The sequence below is a fragment of the Lepidochelys kempii genome, chromosome 9 (genome assembly GCF_965140285.1).
Source record: "Lepidochelys kempii isolate rLepKem1 chromosome 9, rLepKem1.hap1, whole genome shotgun sequence".
Classification (NCBI taxonomy): domain Eukaryota; kingdom Metazoa; phylum Chordata; order Testudines; family Cheloniidae; genus Lepidochelys; species Lepidochelys kempii.
Genome location: NC_136388.1, coordinates 44,453,484 through 44,470,235, shown reverse-complemented (window position 1 = coordinate 44,470,235; position 16,752 = coordinate 44,453,484). Strand labels below are relative to the sequence as shown.

Below are 16,752 nucleotides of genomic sequence, written 5' to 3'. Positions count from 1 at the left end.
TTCGTTAATTAGCCAGGGCCACTGCTGAACAATACAGAGCCCTCTATCCTACTTAAGGGTAGATCATGAAGTCTATCAATAGATTACGAGTCAGAAGTCTTTACTGATGTGTAAGGTTTGTAGCCGAATTAGTCCCTTCTGCTGAATACTGAGTTATATTTTATATTTCAGTTACCCCCAAAATATTTTTGTGTATCTTTTCTGTGACTCCACTTCAGCAAAGCATGTAAGCATGGGTTTAATCAGAAGCACATGTTTAAATGCTTTGTTGACTTAAGTCCTATGTGGGCAGTTCTAGTCTCCATTCTCCAAACTGTGGAACAAACATTGTACCAGTGCTGTCGTGGCTAACCCATAGCTTTACCAAAGACGTATTATACCAGTGATCACTTTTTCAAATAGTCATGAGCGGTCAGATAAATGGCGTGTGTTATTGTAATGGGTCATTTTCAGCAAATACAAGACAGAACCAAAATTGGGCCCCCAAATAGCCCAGGACAGCAGCAGTCCAGTTCCAGGAAAGACCCAGGACAGAATATATTGCACTAGCTGTGTTTTTTAAGCCAAGAAGCCATGTTAGTTGATTACAGATGCTTTACTTCCCTCCTCCTCCTACTTCTCATTCCATGTTTTCCATGTTACGTTGTGGTGAACGTAAAGGACTCTTTCTACCAAAATACTGACAAAGCATTACCTAACTTCTGGTGCGAGTACCTCAACCATTAGCTTGATCCTCAAAGGTCCTGAGCACCTGGAGCTCCCATTGACTTTGCTGGTGTTTGTGATGTTCTGCATGCCAGAAAATTTGGCCACAAGACACGGCCACAGCCACCTCTTGTAAGGAAAGTCTTTGTTGTACTGTACCCTCAGTTTGTATAACAGGTTTGCAGACTTCATCAGTTCTCCTGTTCGGAAGGCCTTACACAAAAGTGGTACCACAGCCAAATGGTGTATTTCCCCATCTTAGGGAGTGGGACTGTCTCTTCCTCTCTGTAATACAAGTCTGAATTAGCAAAGCCAGTAAGGAATGGGATGATATTTTATAGCCTGTACTCTTAAAGGGGCATACCTCGATAAGCAGGATCATTGCAAGTTTTGGAAAAGAAAGAGGTGTGGTATAGTAGAGAGGGCCTAGACTGGAAGCCATGGGACGTGGGTTCTATTCCCAGCTCTATCACTAACTTAGTGTGTGACGTCAAACAAGTCACTTCAGGTCTGTTTCCCTTTCTGCCCCTAGTCTGGCTTGTCCATTTACTGGATGTTATACAGTAAAGAAAAACCCACAAATGGCTTGTGCCAGCTTACTTGGGTTCACAAGGCTTGGGCTGCAGGGCGGGTTTCATTGCTGTTTACATTTCCAGGCTCAGGCTGGAGCCCTGGGATCCTCCCACCCTGCTCCAACCTAAGCCTGGAAGTCTACACAGCAGTGAAACAGCCCTGCACCAGGGATGGTCTCTCAGTATCTGTATGTACAATGGAGCCCTGATCTTAGTCCAGGCACCTACTTGCTTCTAACACAATAAATAAAATAATAATAATAATAATAAAATATAAAAACAACTGCTTGTAATGAGCATAATTTTTGCGGAGAAAAGAACCTATATCGCCCTGAATGAGAGAAAATACACGAAGAAACACCCTAAAAAAAATCAAATGTAATCTGCTATGCAGAAACTTGCCATATTTTCTGGTACCATAGTTTCAACTTTACTATATGTGCCAGGAACCCAGGTGGCACATCACCTCTCATGCCCAGTTTTTGGAACCAGGAAGACAGCTAAATTAGAACTTCAGCTGAAAGATGAAATCCGGAAAGATGAAAACAGAAAGATGAATCTGGAGAAGGACTGAGTTGTACATGCAGACCTTCTTGGGATTTGGCTCATACAGCATAAATGTCATTGCAGCAGAACTGCCTGAAGAAATTCTACTTCTTTACTTTTCTGAGAAAAACCAGAGTGTAAGAAGGCTGAAGGATGGGAGCTGTTCCAATTGAAAATTATTTAAGTTTCATTGGCTCACTGTATGTTGGTTCATATACTAGGCTCCTCTGAAAAGCCATACAGAAAAATGTCATCTATTCGTCTCTCATTTCATTGTTTTGATCTCAATCTGGCCATGTGAACACAACTGCACTCAGCATAATGGTTCTTCCATCACTGATGGTGACATCCAGCATTTATTATAAAAGCTAGACTGATTGACTGTATATTCGGTGAAACTGGAGGTTTTCAGAAAACCATGCATTAGGCCCTACACATTAAAAATAAAACCCATCAACACTGTCTTCTAAAATGACTGTCAGGACATCACTAACTTCTTGGTAAATTATTCTGTACCATCCAATGTCTCAGAGAAGCAGGTGATTTCTTTCATGTCCCAAAACAGATGTGCATTTCACTGTTATTTAAGCACTTAGAAGAGAGGTTTCAGAGTAACAGCCGTGTTAGTCTGTATCTGCAAAAAGAAAAGGAGTACTTGTGGCACCTTAGAGATTAACCAATTTATTTGAGCATAAGCTTTCGTGAGCTACAGCTCACTCACGAAAGCTTATGCTCAAATAAATTGGTTAGTCTTTAAGGTGACACAAGTACTCCTTTTCTTTTTAGGATAGAGGGGTTTTTTTGGGTGGGGACGGGACGACAAAATATGGTAACATCTGTTGTTTTATTGCATATGCTGTAACTGAGACATATGCTTTACCTTTCCTACATAAATCTATGTATCATAAGCATGAACAAGCAGCTCATAATACCTTCGCTTTTGGGTCTGTTAGTCCTTGTACACGGCACCCAAAAGCAGTGTGCTCTCTCATCCAGTCAGCACTCCCCCCCACTCCTGTTTTATAGGAAAGAATATTGTGCTTGTGTCATTCTTTAAAGTAAACTGCTGCATGCACACTAAAACATACCCTTCAGCACACAATGGATGTTTGCAGCTTCAATGTGAAGAGAACAAGCCGTAAGGAGAAAGAAAATGCCAGGTGCTAAAACTGTTATAGGTGAATATAAGCATTCACTTCCCGAGGCAGCTACCTGTGAGGAGTCATTTCTTCATGTTCTGGAATGCACTTTTGATAGGTACCCCACCCCATTCCACTAAAACCATAAATACCAAGTGAGATGCCCAACACTGTACATGAAACAAATCTGCAGACAGCAGCAGCAGGACCATCATAAATCATTCCCAGTTGTTTGTGTTTTCTTAAGGTGGTTCTGTATCAGAAACAAACAGCAAAGCCACTGATGGCTCCTTTCACCTCACTTCTGAGAGGAATAAAAAAGGGTCTTTTGTTGTGCATTTTGTTGTTTCTTTTTCCATATGCCCCAGTTTTGCCACCTCTTCAGGACAACTCCCTTTTCTTGTCGGGTTCAAGCTGTTTTGCACAAGCTGCCTCAGCGTAGAAAATCATGATGAATCCAGAGAATTGCATTTGATGCTCCTTTTCAAAAGCATACTCATGCACTAGCCACATCCTGCTCTCAGTCATACTGAAGCTGCTCAGGTGACCAAGGGCAGAATTTGGCTCTGTCAATTGAACCCCAAAACTATTTTTTCCCCAAAAGATTTTAGTGAATCAAATAGTAAATCATTTTGTTTCAGTGCTGAACTTTTCCCTTTTTGACTGAAAAAATACAATTAAAGGTAATTTCAAAAGGAAAAGTAGTTTCAAATCAAAAAGTAAAAACATTTCATTGAAAATGGTCACAATGAAACACCGCCTTTTTGATTTTTTTAAAGGTTTTATTCAACTGAAACAATTTGCCAAAATCTATACAAATTGACAAAGATGGGTCAGTTGACCTGAATGTATATTTTTTTTTAATAAGAGTTTTGCTTGAAAAATGTCTCCCTGCTCTAAGTGTAACTGAGGGCAAAATTTGGCACATGGTTTTTTAAGTCGGTGAGCATTTACCAAACACACTGTAGTTAACTGTTACAACAATGCAGGGTGAAGCTTAAAAGCACATTTAGCTAATTTGTTAGCTCTGGGGTTTTTTCCTGCTCATAAAGGTTTGTATTATCATATCTCAGACCAAAATACACTTTCTATCTCTCTCTCGACTTTTCCATAGATGTTGGTAAACTTTTCACACATCTCAAGGTTTTCTTGGTGTTGTAATTCTGTTTTTCCCGCCAATTCTAGGAATCTTAAGATGTTTCACTGAGGCAAAGTTATATTTATTTATTCTTTTAATGTATGTAGAAAAATATGTCTATACCTCAAGTTCTGCAAGCCCCAACTATAAGGAAGCGTTCAGTCACAAAAACAGTACAGCCACCCAAGAGCACATCTCCAGATCCCAATCAAATAAATGGCTTCCAAAGCATGTCCTGAAGTTCAGCAAACTTAGGCTGGTTTGGACCAATGGGGAAGCAAGTTCCAGAATCAAGCACAGTCCTCTGTCTTGGCTCCAGGTTCAAGCTTGAGAGCTTCCAGCAATCTCAACTGCAGCATCGTGAAATTTGGAGATCTCAAGTAGAGCAGTCCTGGGCCAGTTAGGGGTTTGTAGGTCAAAAGCAACAGACTAAAGTCCCAGCTGTGCACCAATAGGCAGCCAGTGCAGATTCCAGAGCACTGGTGTCATGTGCTCCCAGAGAGACACTGCCTACTAAGCATCAGCTGCAGTCTCCAAACGAACATGAGTTCAAGGCATAGTCCCACACAAAGTGCATGTTCCATGCATAGCGATTCTGATGGTTTCGCAGTGAAGCTTTGTGTGTGTACCTATCTTATACTTAAAGATGGGCTCAAGCCACAAAATTCAAATGCCTCTAAGTTAATCAGTGCTGAGATCTGGAATTTTCGTTCTGCCTGTTAGAATGATAGGAAATATTTGCAAAAGTCCGGTCGTGGACAGGATTTTGACCCCAAAATTTAGCGGGGGGAAAACAGGCTGAACAGCTCTCTGTCCATCTGTTTTGTTACAACAGACGCTCACACAAGCAGAACTTTCTCCAGCAAATCAGAAGTTGATTTGATAAAATGCACTTAAATATGTACTTACGGTCTTTAAGCTACACTCCTAACTCCTCTCTTTGACTGTATCCTAAAATAAGTGAATTCCTTTTACAAAGAAACATTTGGTTAAACTTAAAATAAGACAGAATAGCAGAAAACACAGTACTTTAGCAATCCCCTAAATGGTTAACCATTGTCTCATGACAACTTCCAACACTCTCCACACCTTTACAAGTTAAAAGAATGATTCATTTCAAAAGAAATATGTAATTGTCTAAAAATAACTCCAAAGTCATGTTCTTAATTATGTACGTTGCGTTGTGTCACAACATACTTGTTCTCCAGCTACTCATATTTGAAGTTATGTAAGCTTGTAGAGTATATCAAATATTCTAGTAGGTAATCTACTATAATTTTATGTTAAATAAATTGTGATTGGTGCATCTTAAAAATATTGGACTTTATGTCAGTTTACATCAGTTATGTGATAGGAAAATGTAGATTTTCAATTTTACTTTTTGATATTCCCTTAAAAGGTCTAAATAATTATAAAAAGATTTCCTGGCTCACAGCTAAAGGTCTACAGCCACACAAGCAGTGTTGCTAACTGCACTGAAGTGTTTGAGAAGAAAACACTGGCACAATATTTCACTCCCATTTAAAAGTGATTTTTAAAAAAGGGAGAGAGGGAGATAGATTAGGGTTGAAACAATTAAGCTTTGAGTAAAACCATAAGAACAGCTTTGTTCCTTTCTGTTTGCAGCCCCTCACTGTCACTGCCCATTGACACTTGCTCTTATTCATTGTTTTTACATATCTATGCCAGCAGTGTTTAGACTATAATTATATGCTGTGCGAGTCCCAGGGAAAGCTTCTTAGATGAAGGGGTGGAGTAGCTATCCTACAGGCAGTTACAGAACTACAGTAGCTAGCATCACCTATATAAAAAAATGAGAAGTATAAATGAGTTGAGATGTATTCTAGATAAGATGTAACCATCAATATATAGTATAATGCTATCAGATCTTTTCATTTGCCTTTTTCAGGTGGATCAGAGATTTACCAAGAATTGGTTTTAATCAATAACTGATTTGAAAAACAACAACTTTAAGTTTTATCTGAAATCTTGAAAAATGTAAGATTTCTCAACCTCTTAAAAATACTCCATATTTGTGATGGAGAAACAACAAAGAACAGTAAAAAGACCAGGAGTACTTGTGGCACCTTAGCGACTAACAAATTTGTTAGCGCATAAGCTTTCATGGGCTACAGCCCACTTCATCGGATGCATAGAATGGAACATATAGTAAGAAGATATATATATATATATATATACATACAGATAAGTTTTAAATTGCCATATAAACTGTGAGAGACTAGTTAGTTAAGATGAGCTATTATCAGCAGAAGAAAAAAATTTGTAGCGACAATCAAGATGGCCCATTTAGACAGTTGACAAGAAGGTGTGAGGATACTTAACTTAGGGAAACAGATTCAGTATGTGTAATGATGCAGCCACTCCCAGTCTCTATTCAAACCCAAGTTCATGGTATCCAGTTTGCATATTAATTCAAGCTCAGCAGTTTCTCCTTGGAGTGTGTTTTTTGAAGCTTTTCTGCTGCAAAATTGTCACCCTTAAACCTTTTACTGAATGGCCAGAAAGGCTGAAGTGTTCTCCTACCGGATATGATATGATAACATATCATAACATTTAAAAACCGTTTTTTCCTGTAGCCCACAAAAGTTTATGCTCTAATAAATTTGTTAGTCTCTAAGGTGCCACAAGTACTCCTGTTCTTTTTGTGGATACAGACTAAGATGGCTGCTACTCTGAAACAAAGAACAGTGAATTTTGCCAAAGAGGCTTTTACAAATAGAATGGCTGTTGACTGCTGTTGGCATGACTCAGGGAGTTTGTTGGCTAACTACTGCTTTCCAACCAGCAGAGAGAGCACTACACATTTTTTGCAGTTTTTTGTCCTTGTAGGGGGATTTTTTTCCCCCATGTAGGTATCAACATTTTATCCCTCCCCCCCTAGTCCTTCAGACTACATCAATTTTAAAGCATGGTAAATCTCAGATTAAAATCTACGTCCTTTTGAAGTGTTTGAAATGTAGACATTTTTCTCAATCTCCACAAATCCCCCCCACCCAGACAGCCCCAGTTATCTTCAAATTTTTCCTTCAACAACCTGAAATACAGAAACAGGGCAAGATTTGCAGGTAAATGAGCCACAAGAAAAAGCTAACTGAGCCGTAACTAGTCTTCCTTATAAACACACTCTGAGTAGGCCATATACATCTCTAAAGTCCATTGCTCCATTCCATATCAAGTTAAACTACCCTGGGAATCTAGAATTCAGATAAATAATATGCAGAGGACAATCAAATTTTAGGATTGCAGGAACAGAGTTCAATCCCATAGTTATGTTTTTTGAAAAGTCAAACTATTTTGACTTTTGCCCTATAAATACCTTCAGAGTTTGCCCCAGGAGCAGACAGTGAGAGTGACATGGTGGATTGTAATTCCTGCAACTGGGCAGAGGTGATTTTTCAGATAACAGGCTGTCAGACCATTTGGGGCTTTGCAGACAAAACTAACAGGCTGAATTGCTCCCAAAGCAGCCTGTGGAACACCAGTATACAGGACAGTACTAATGAGGTGGGCATTTTCTAGATGAAGTTTCTGGGTCCTTTACAACTAACAGCTATTGCAGTGATCAGCACTGAGATTACAAAGACATGATTTCCTGTGAAGCAATCTGCAACAGAAAGGGAAAGTGGTAGCCTCCAGGCTACCAACATGCCATCCTAACAGGAGAGAATCTGTGAATAACGTGACCTCCAGGCTGTAAATAATATTAGCAAAGCGTACCCCATTCCAAGGGAAATTACACTCACTATTCTGTCCCATTCCCTCAAATACTTCCCTCCTATAACAAAAAAGAGATGAGGCGCTCAGGGTTATGCACACACTGATAACCCTGCAAGCCAGAACACAGCACTCTCTCTCCCCTACAGGCCAAAGATACACATCAAACAAGAGGGATGAAAAGATGAAATCTTGCAGAACTCCATACCTGAATGACCTGGGGGAGGGGGAAAAAGCACTTATTACCATACTTTCGGATATCTCCCAAAGGAAGGGACAAAGCCAACGAAGGGCCTTTCCACTGCTTAACAGGTAATTTATCAAAACCTAGTAGTTAATAGTATTGGAAGCGGCTGATAAAGTAGATCTAACAAAACCTACAAGGACATTTATATCTGTATCCAGCACCGGAACGAGCATAAATTGGGCCCTAACAAATTCACAATCCATTTAGGTCAATTTCACAGTCATAGGATTTTAAGAATAGTAAATTTCATGATTTCAGCTATTTAAATGTGAAGTTTCAAGGTGTTGTAATTGTAGGGGTACTGACCCGAAAAGGAGTTGTGGGCGCGGTCACAAGGTTATCGTGGGGCGGGGCTGCGTTACTGCTACCCTTACTTCTGTGATGCTGCTGGCAGCAATGCTGCCTTCAGAGCTAGGCAGCTGGAGAGCAGTGGCTGCTCCTGGGAGCTGAGCTCTAAAGGCAGCGCCGCGACCAGCCGCAATGCAGAAGTAAGGATGCATGGTGTGGTATTGCCACCCTTGCTTCTGTGCTGCTGCCTGCAGAGCTGGGCCCTCAGTCAGCAGCCGCCACTCTCCAGCCACCCAGCTCTGAAGACAGCAGCGCAGAAGTCAGGGTAGCAATACTGTGACCCCCTAAAATAACCTTGCAACCCTCTGCAACTCCCTTTTGGGGTCACAACCCCCCAGTTTAAGAAACACTGGTCTGCCCAGTGAAATCTGTATAGTAGTTCAGGGCAAAAGCACACAAAAGACCAGATTTCATGGGGAAAGACCAGATTTCATGGTCCATCATGCTTTTTTCATGGCTGTGAATTTGGTAGGGCCCTAAGCATAAACTTCCAGTTTGAAGCAAGAGAAACGCCTATATTTGAGGCTGTTTAATAACATCTCTCATGTGTGCAAAACATTTTGTTAACTGTAAACCAGCTGGCAATCCCAGTGGTTGAGGATGCATTTGTTTCTACACCATTTCTGCAAATGATCTCCCCCTGACCCCCTCAACCCACTGCAGCTTCAACTCCTTCTATCTGAAATTTCCAGTGAAGTTGTAAAGTCAAATTTTGCTCCTAGGCAAATTCAAACCTGAAATCATAAATACGCTTTTGCATCACATGTCCTGCATAAATCATAAGCCCAATATTGATTGCAGCAGTAGTTAAGCAAACTAAAAAAGATGTAATGGGAGCAGGAAACATCTTCCTGGGCCTGAGGGCTCAACTGAGGTTACGCCTGCCACAAAAGAGCAATGATTTGTACATTATGGTTTGATAAATACTTTGTTTTTTTGAACACAGATACTGCTTGGGGGCCCAAGAAAAATGTTAGATGTATGTCTTAGAGAGATAAAAGGAATATTTTTCTCAAACACTGGAAAACAAATCAAAGAACATCTGGGTAGCTCCAATCAGAAATTTAGAAAGAGAAGGACCCTGATTTTGTTTTTTTAAAGCCAACAATAAAACAAAATTAGGCTTATTAAAGTGTTTGCCTACTGGGCAATCTGTTTGTTAGTGCAATCCTCAATATTTTGAGCCAAATTCTATCTCAGTTACCTCCAGGATGCAGCATTGTGTTCAGTCACGTGCCCTGGATGTGAGGGTAAGAGTAAGCATATGGGCCATGATTTTCAAAAGTGCTACTGAATATTACAATATCTGGGTGCTCAACTTAAGGTACTGTAACGGGGCCTGATTTTCAGATGGCAGCAAGTGTGCTCAAGCCTTTCTGAAAATCAGGCCCTTTTACAGTGTCAAACTGGGCAAACAAAATCACTAGTCACTTTGGAAAATCCGGGCCTTAATCTTTTCTCAGGGCAAAATTACAAATTAATCCCAGACTTCAAAAGAAAGCCTCTGCTATGGTCAACTTCAACTATGCAGCTGCAACGCACAGTGTAGAGATGCATTGTCTTGGTTTTTTTCCTATTCAGTGAAAAAGACCTTAATCTTGGCTATCTGCTTTGGAAGGTCAGGCCAATTTCTATAAATCTGTGTGTTTCTTGAAATCTCCAATTTTACCCTTCTATCCATTATTACCTCCCTCCCACACACTGTGCTTTTAACTATAGCTCCATATGACAATCGTTGATAAAGGTAAGAGGACTGTGATTCTAAATGCCTGGCCTTTTTCAAAATAGGTATTGCTGATAATAGATATGGTTCCAGAACCATAGGTCAGCTCTATTTTGCCAATAAACCACTTATTTCCACTGGCCTTAAGACCTCAAAGCTTACAGCCTGCGCTGCAAAACTGATTCCACTGGCAACAGAAGCAGCCAGCCAGCCAGCCATATACTTTGCTTAGTGCTTTGAAAGTGATGCTGCATCCCTGACACCATACTTCTCCACAGCACTGTAAGGGTGAGTGCTGCATTAAATTTCTGTCACGAGCATCTGAAGGCAAATGACACTTGCTAACCTATTTTTCATTCAGGAAACTAACTACAGATCAGAGTCTTCCCTAGCACCATGATTTTCACCTACAGCTCAAGTAATGTTGCCAAGCTTCTTGTAATTACCTCAGATGTTATGCTGCTGTGTTAATACTCTATGTTGCTATGGGTGTCTTTAAAAGCCACTTCTGTGCCTATGTATACCAGTTTTAGCTACATACGGATGTAAGACTCCTGAATGGTCCTTAATAAAAACAGATTTTCTAAGTAATTCTCTAGTGAAAATGCAACATGTGCTAGAACTCACATTGAAAGCCATGACACAATAACAGCTACAGAACACAATACACAAAGAGCCAGATGGCAAAAAACAAAACAAAACAAAACAAAAACCCCTGAGTCCAACAGTTAAAGAGCAACTAGCAAAACTGGGGTAATCTGTATGTTCTTTACTTACCATCAAAGTTTTTGTACTGAGATGTTAGGGTCACCTGTGCTGAGCGGCTGGCTTCTGTCATCATGTCTTCAAATTCACTTTGGCTTTTTTTTGCGAAATTCTCCTCCATCTCACTGGTGCAGCAGGTGTAGCCCTGCGGGCAGATCCTCAGGTGTTCCCCTAAAGTGAGAAAAAACAGTAAAAAAGGGTCTGAAAAAGAGATTTCATCCAAGATGACCTTAATTTCAAAGTATCCAAACGACGCATAGCAAATCCAATTGTACCCTCATTTAATTATATAACTGAGGGCAGAATTAGGTCAGCCTTCTTAGCCAATAATGTAAGTTACTCCATTTTGCTATTGCAGATGCTCTGTGTTTGAACAGGAATTTTCTAATTCATAAGCAGGGTGTGTGGGGTGGAGGAGAGGAATAGTATTGCACTCTATTAAAACTCTGCCCAGAATCTCAAACTTTACCCAGAACCCCAGAAGAGATGGATGTGCCTGATCAAATAATATTGAAATTGTTGTCATTAGACTTCAGAATTAACACACTGAAAACAAATGGCAACAGCTCATTTTTCTTAGAGCAATTGTTTGAGGCTCCTAGCCAGAACAGTCAGACAGTGTGACCTCACTTCCCATTCTGGAGCAAGTTTCCACTACCATGACCAAACAGGGGGAGTTTGAACGTCAATAGCATTTAGGTGCCAAACTCCCCTTTGTGTCTTTTAAAATCTCCTTCTTTACTCTTTTTAAAAATGAAACTTTATAATTCGCTGAAGCTGACAGTATGAGCAGAAACACGCCAATATGGCATGTTCTTGCTCAATATGGTCCTTGCTCACATGCCAGCTCTTTGTTCTACTAGACCCGCCTTATATTTGACAAAGTGTATCAATAGGGGAAAACTGTGCTGCCCCAAATTTGACACCATCACTTCCTGAGAGGGAGAAGAAGAACTCTGAAGGTGAAAAGCCTGTTTTAAACACAAGCCTTTTTGATAAGTAGCAGCAATAACAATAAGATCTGAAATGTGAGAGAATTCGTATTTTAAATTTGATAATTTAACAAAATTCTATAATTTATAATATCTATAATTCTATAATTCTATATAATTTTATAATTCTATAATATCCTTCCAGTGCCTCCTGCAACCTCTCTGTTGGGGCAAAATAAACGTTTGCATAGGCACAGTTGGCAGCATCATTTAAACAACTACCTGCTTTTTTTTTTAGGATTCTTGAGAAAGAGCCATCCACCTGCAAACACGCCTTGGATATCCCCCGGCTCCCAACCAGAGTGCAACTGAACGTAATCAGACATTTTTTCAAAAATCTTGTTTTAACCATGCACTGAGATAATCCAATTACACTGAAGTCAACATAATTTGATTGTGATTGCCAACAATTTTGCTGGCAATTTTAGAGGATTGCTGCCTTAATGTCATAGCTGAGCTGAAACATATACTTTAAACCAGGTCTTGTCTTGTGTTTCTCTAGTCTGTGTTAGAGCCTGATCCAGCAAGCCCTCCAAATGGAGAATGTTCCATTAAAATCAATGAGAGCTCCTCATGTATAAAGCTTACATGCTATAAATTCTTCAGGGCAGAGAATGCATCTTACCCTGTTAAGCACAGTGTTAATTAGTAGCACTACAGAAACTATTTTTGCTCCTGATGTTTGTTTTTTTGGATAGATATCATCCACTATTTGTTGGTGTAAGCCTGCATAGGCTCTATGTACCCTGCCATACACAGCAGAACCTCACTGGCTCTGCTGCCATCTTTGCAAGGTGAGAGGGCAGGATTTTGCCTGTAGCAGACAGACGACATGGTGGACACTCGCACAGTGCGTTCAGGGCCTGAGCCCATATAACTGGAATCAGTGGGAGTCTTTTCATTAGGTTTGGCAGGACCAGGACAACTCCAGCAAGGTTCTATCTGAACTTCTGCCTCTCTAACCTGCAGCCACACCATGTTGCCCAAATGTGACTTGCAGTTATTATCTTGAGTCCTGTTCTTTCAGAGGCCCTTCACCTACGCCTCTACTTCACTGTGTTGCATAAGACTAGATAAGACTACGTTAAATTAAACTTCAGCACCTGAATTTCCACCGCTGGCCTCCACTTGCTCCTGCCTTCCCATCTTAGGGAAGGCAACATTTCCTATAAGGTCTCCTGAGTCCAAGTGGTTCTTTCTCTTGGCTTCCCCCAAGGAAAAAGACACAAAAGAAACCAATTGGCCCAGATAGGCAAAAGAGCAGGAGCAGAAAGATCCCATTTCAGAAGAACCACACACAAACACCGTGTAACATGACACCCCTGCCAAATAAAGTTTTAACTGTCTTTCTTGTCTAACATCTTTCTTGCCCCAGTTTTCTCTCTCATTAACTAGACTCTTACAATCCATTCCCGCACCCTGCCCCATACTTATAAAACTACATTTGTATGAAAAAGCCAGTGTGAGGATTACTGCCCTGCTTGGGGGCAGAGGAAGAGCTATAGGTTCTCACCAAGACATACCCTTGTTTCCTGTCATGGAAAATTAAAAACTTGCTTCTTGCCAAGATTTTTCAGTTACTGGCGTACACTCCTCTGACTCACATAGCTTGTAACAAGGGATTTTGTTTTATTTACACTTGCCCTACTGGAGTACACATCCATTAAATACAGCATTACAGCCTTTCCACTTCGCCTTCACTTGCAGTCAGTTTGAGGTGAGGTCTTTCTGCGCTGGACTTCATTTAAGGGTCTCCAAACAAACTCAAAAGGCTGCCTTTACCAATGCACGGCCTTGAGTCAGGACAGACTTTGAGATAATCTTAGTTTTGCTTTAAAAGTAAGGCTTCATCCTGCACACACTTAATAATATGAGTAACTTTACACAGGAGTAGCCCCATTCCTCCTGTGTGTAAAGTTAGTCACAAGCTTAAGTGCTTGTAGAGACAGATGAAAAGTCATTAGGAACCCTTTAAAATCCTGCTAATAAACCAATGTCTTCCCACCACTCCAGGCAATATGACCTGGCATCTATTTCAACCCCCTTCTTTCCAATGTAACAAAAAGGTTTCAGGCTGTGGAGTGGGTACAAAAGAACAGCCCCCTTTCAAACATGAAACTGCCAAGCTGGAAACCATGGCATGCATGCTTCATGGCTCCACTGAGGAGACACTGCACACAGGTCTCGCCTTACCATGAGGCGAACTGAGGTGGCCATCTCAGGGGCCAGACTGGGGGGGGGGGGGCGCGCCTCTAGGACCCAGAGTGTAGAAAATTGTGTCTTCTGCTGGTGCATATGTATTCTTTCTGCTCTAGATGCACAGAGATGGTGGAGTGCTGTGCTGGAGGAAGGAGGGCACAACAGACATAACAGGCAGACAGGAGAAAAGGTGAGAGGGAATAACAGAAAGCAGCAGGACCTGCAAGGAGGGAGAGCAGGAAGAGCCTCTTATGTACCTCTCTAGCACCCCCAGGAGCCTGGACTGATTAACACCAGCTTCTCAGGGAGCTTCCTGTTTCCTGCTGCTTCCCTGAACCCACGTGAGGAGAACAGGCAGTCAACTGAAGTAGTAGGAGCCAGTTAGGCCCTTTAGATGCTGATATCTTCCCTCACTTAGGCCCTGCTACCAGCCTGCTTATTTGTCCCCTTCAACTGAGTGTTGAGACCCAATATAGCTGGCACAGAACAGCAGTCATAAGGGAAAGAAGAAAACGCCCCTCTAGGGCAGCATTCAGAAAAAGAAAGAGAGCTTTTCTATCTAAGCAGGAAGGAGCTGTCCTGAGATACATAGACACAAATATTCATAGTGAGCCTCCTGACCCCAATGAGGATGTGAGTGGTGAGATGCTGCCTTATCTTCCAGTTAGTCAGAGTGCAGGTGACCTGGTAGCTACTGCAGCATCCATATCTCCATCTCAAATGGATGTAACCATGCACATTCCCGAAGAAAAGTGTAGATCAGAGAAGAGAGTGGTGGAGGCACAAGAAACAGCTGCTGCTGAGGTTAGTTCCTTAAGTCTAGATGATCCAGGACTGTGGACCCACTTGAGCAGTAGCCTGAGAGACTTCCTTGTACTGCATGGGCCACAACAAGTAAAAAACTTCATGTTCCCCAAAGACAATGAAAATAGAAGTTTCCATCCAATACATTACTGGCGTGAAATCCCCAATGGTGACAAAGGGGAGAGGCCATGGCTTATGTACCCAAAAACCCAGAATGCTGCATCCTGTTTTTGCTGCAAACTCTTCCAGTCTAATGTTCCAGCCACACTGGGTTCTACAGGAACAAAGGACTGGAAAAATCTGGCTAGAAATCTGGCATGCCATGAGAACGCAGCAAATCACCAGAGAGCATTCCATAGGTGGAAAGAGCTTGAGAGGAGACTAAGGTTAAAGGCCACCATAGATGATCAGCATCAGAGTCTCTTTACTGGCAAAATGTTCTGAAAAGGCTCATTGCCATTGTGAGAATGCTTGCTACCCGAAACCTAGCACTGCGTGACACTTCAGATCAGCTGTATGTGCCAAACAATGGAAACTTCCTTAAAATTGTGGAGCCGATGGCTGAGTTTGATGCTGTACTCCAGGAGCATCTAAGAAGAGTCACCACCCCAGAAATGTGCACACACCACTACCTTGGAAAAACAATTCAAAATGAGATCATACAGTTACTGGCAACAAAAGTCAAACGGAAGATTGTGGCAGATCTGAAGTCAGCAAGATATTACTCTGTTATTCTGGACTGCACACCTGACATCAGCCATACTGAACAAATGACTTTAATGGTGCGTTTTGTAACAACAACAGAACCTAGTGAAAATGTCCCTGCAATGGTGACTCTCAGAGCATTTTCTAGAATTTATTGACATTGATGATACTACAGGAGCTGGTATGACAAATGTGCTTTTTAAAAAGCTGGAAGATATGGGAATTGTGATAGCTGACCTGAGAGGTCAGGGCTACGATAATGGTGCCGGCATGAGAGGAAAGAACAGAGGAGTGCAGACACGGATCAGAGAATTAAACCCTCGAGCTTTTTTTGTCCCATGCAGTTCTCATTCACTGAACTTGGTGGTCAGTGATGCAGCAACAGCTTCTAGTGAGGCTGTTGAATTTTTTAATGTAATTCAAAGCATCTATGTATTTTTCTCTGCATCAACTCATCGATGGCAAATTTTGAAGCAACATCTGGGAACATCCTCTTTGACACAAACCCCTGAGTGCCACATGATGGGAAAGTCGAGTGGAGGCGATAAAGCCTATCCAACACCAAATTGGGAAGATAGATGATGTCATAGTTGCCATTATGGAGGATAATGCTATGACAGGAACTGTTCGCGGGAGAACAGTGGCAGAGGAAAATGGAATCACCAGAAACATACATAACTTCAAATTTCTGTGTGGCTTAGTGTTGTGGCATGACATACTGTTTGAAATAAATGCTGTAAGCAATAGACTCCAAGGTGTTGACCTTGATATATCTGGAGCAATGGAACAACTGGACAAAACAAAGTCATAATAGTGTCTTACCGGTCAGATGAGAGATTTCAAAACGTTCTGAAGAGTGCACAGAAGTTGGCAGAGGAACTTCACACTGAAGTTATTTTCCCACCCATTCAAGAATACAACAGTCACCGAAGACGACAACATTTTGATTACGAGGCACGGGATAATCCCATAGAGACCCAAAACAACTATTCAAAATTCATTTCTTTAACCAGGTGCTAGATTGTGCAATACAGTCAGTTGAAGAACATTTCATGCAGCTCTAGAAACACAGCAGTATATTTGGGATGTTGTATGATATTTCAAAACTCCTCACTGTACCTGAAGAAGACCTAC

The 16,752-nt window shown here is 41.2% G+C and overlaps 1 protein-coding gene across 1 annotated transcript in view; it reads right to left on the bottom strand.

Moving 5' to 3' along the window:
• GPC1 (glypican 1) overlaps nt 1-16,752 on the bottom strand; it is a 322,306-nt gene that overhangs the window by 150,941 nt on the left and 154,613 nt on the right. Inside the window, exon 2 of the mRNA XM_073360055.2 lies at nt 10,931-11,089. Coding sequence (XP_073216156.1) covers nt 10,931-11,089 — 159 coding nt within the window. The remainder of the gene's footprint in view (nt 1-10,930; nt 11,090-16,752) is intronic.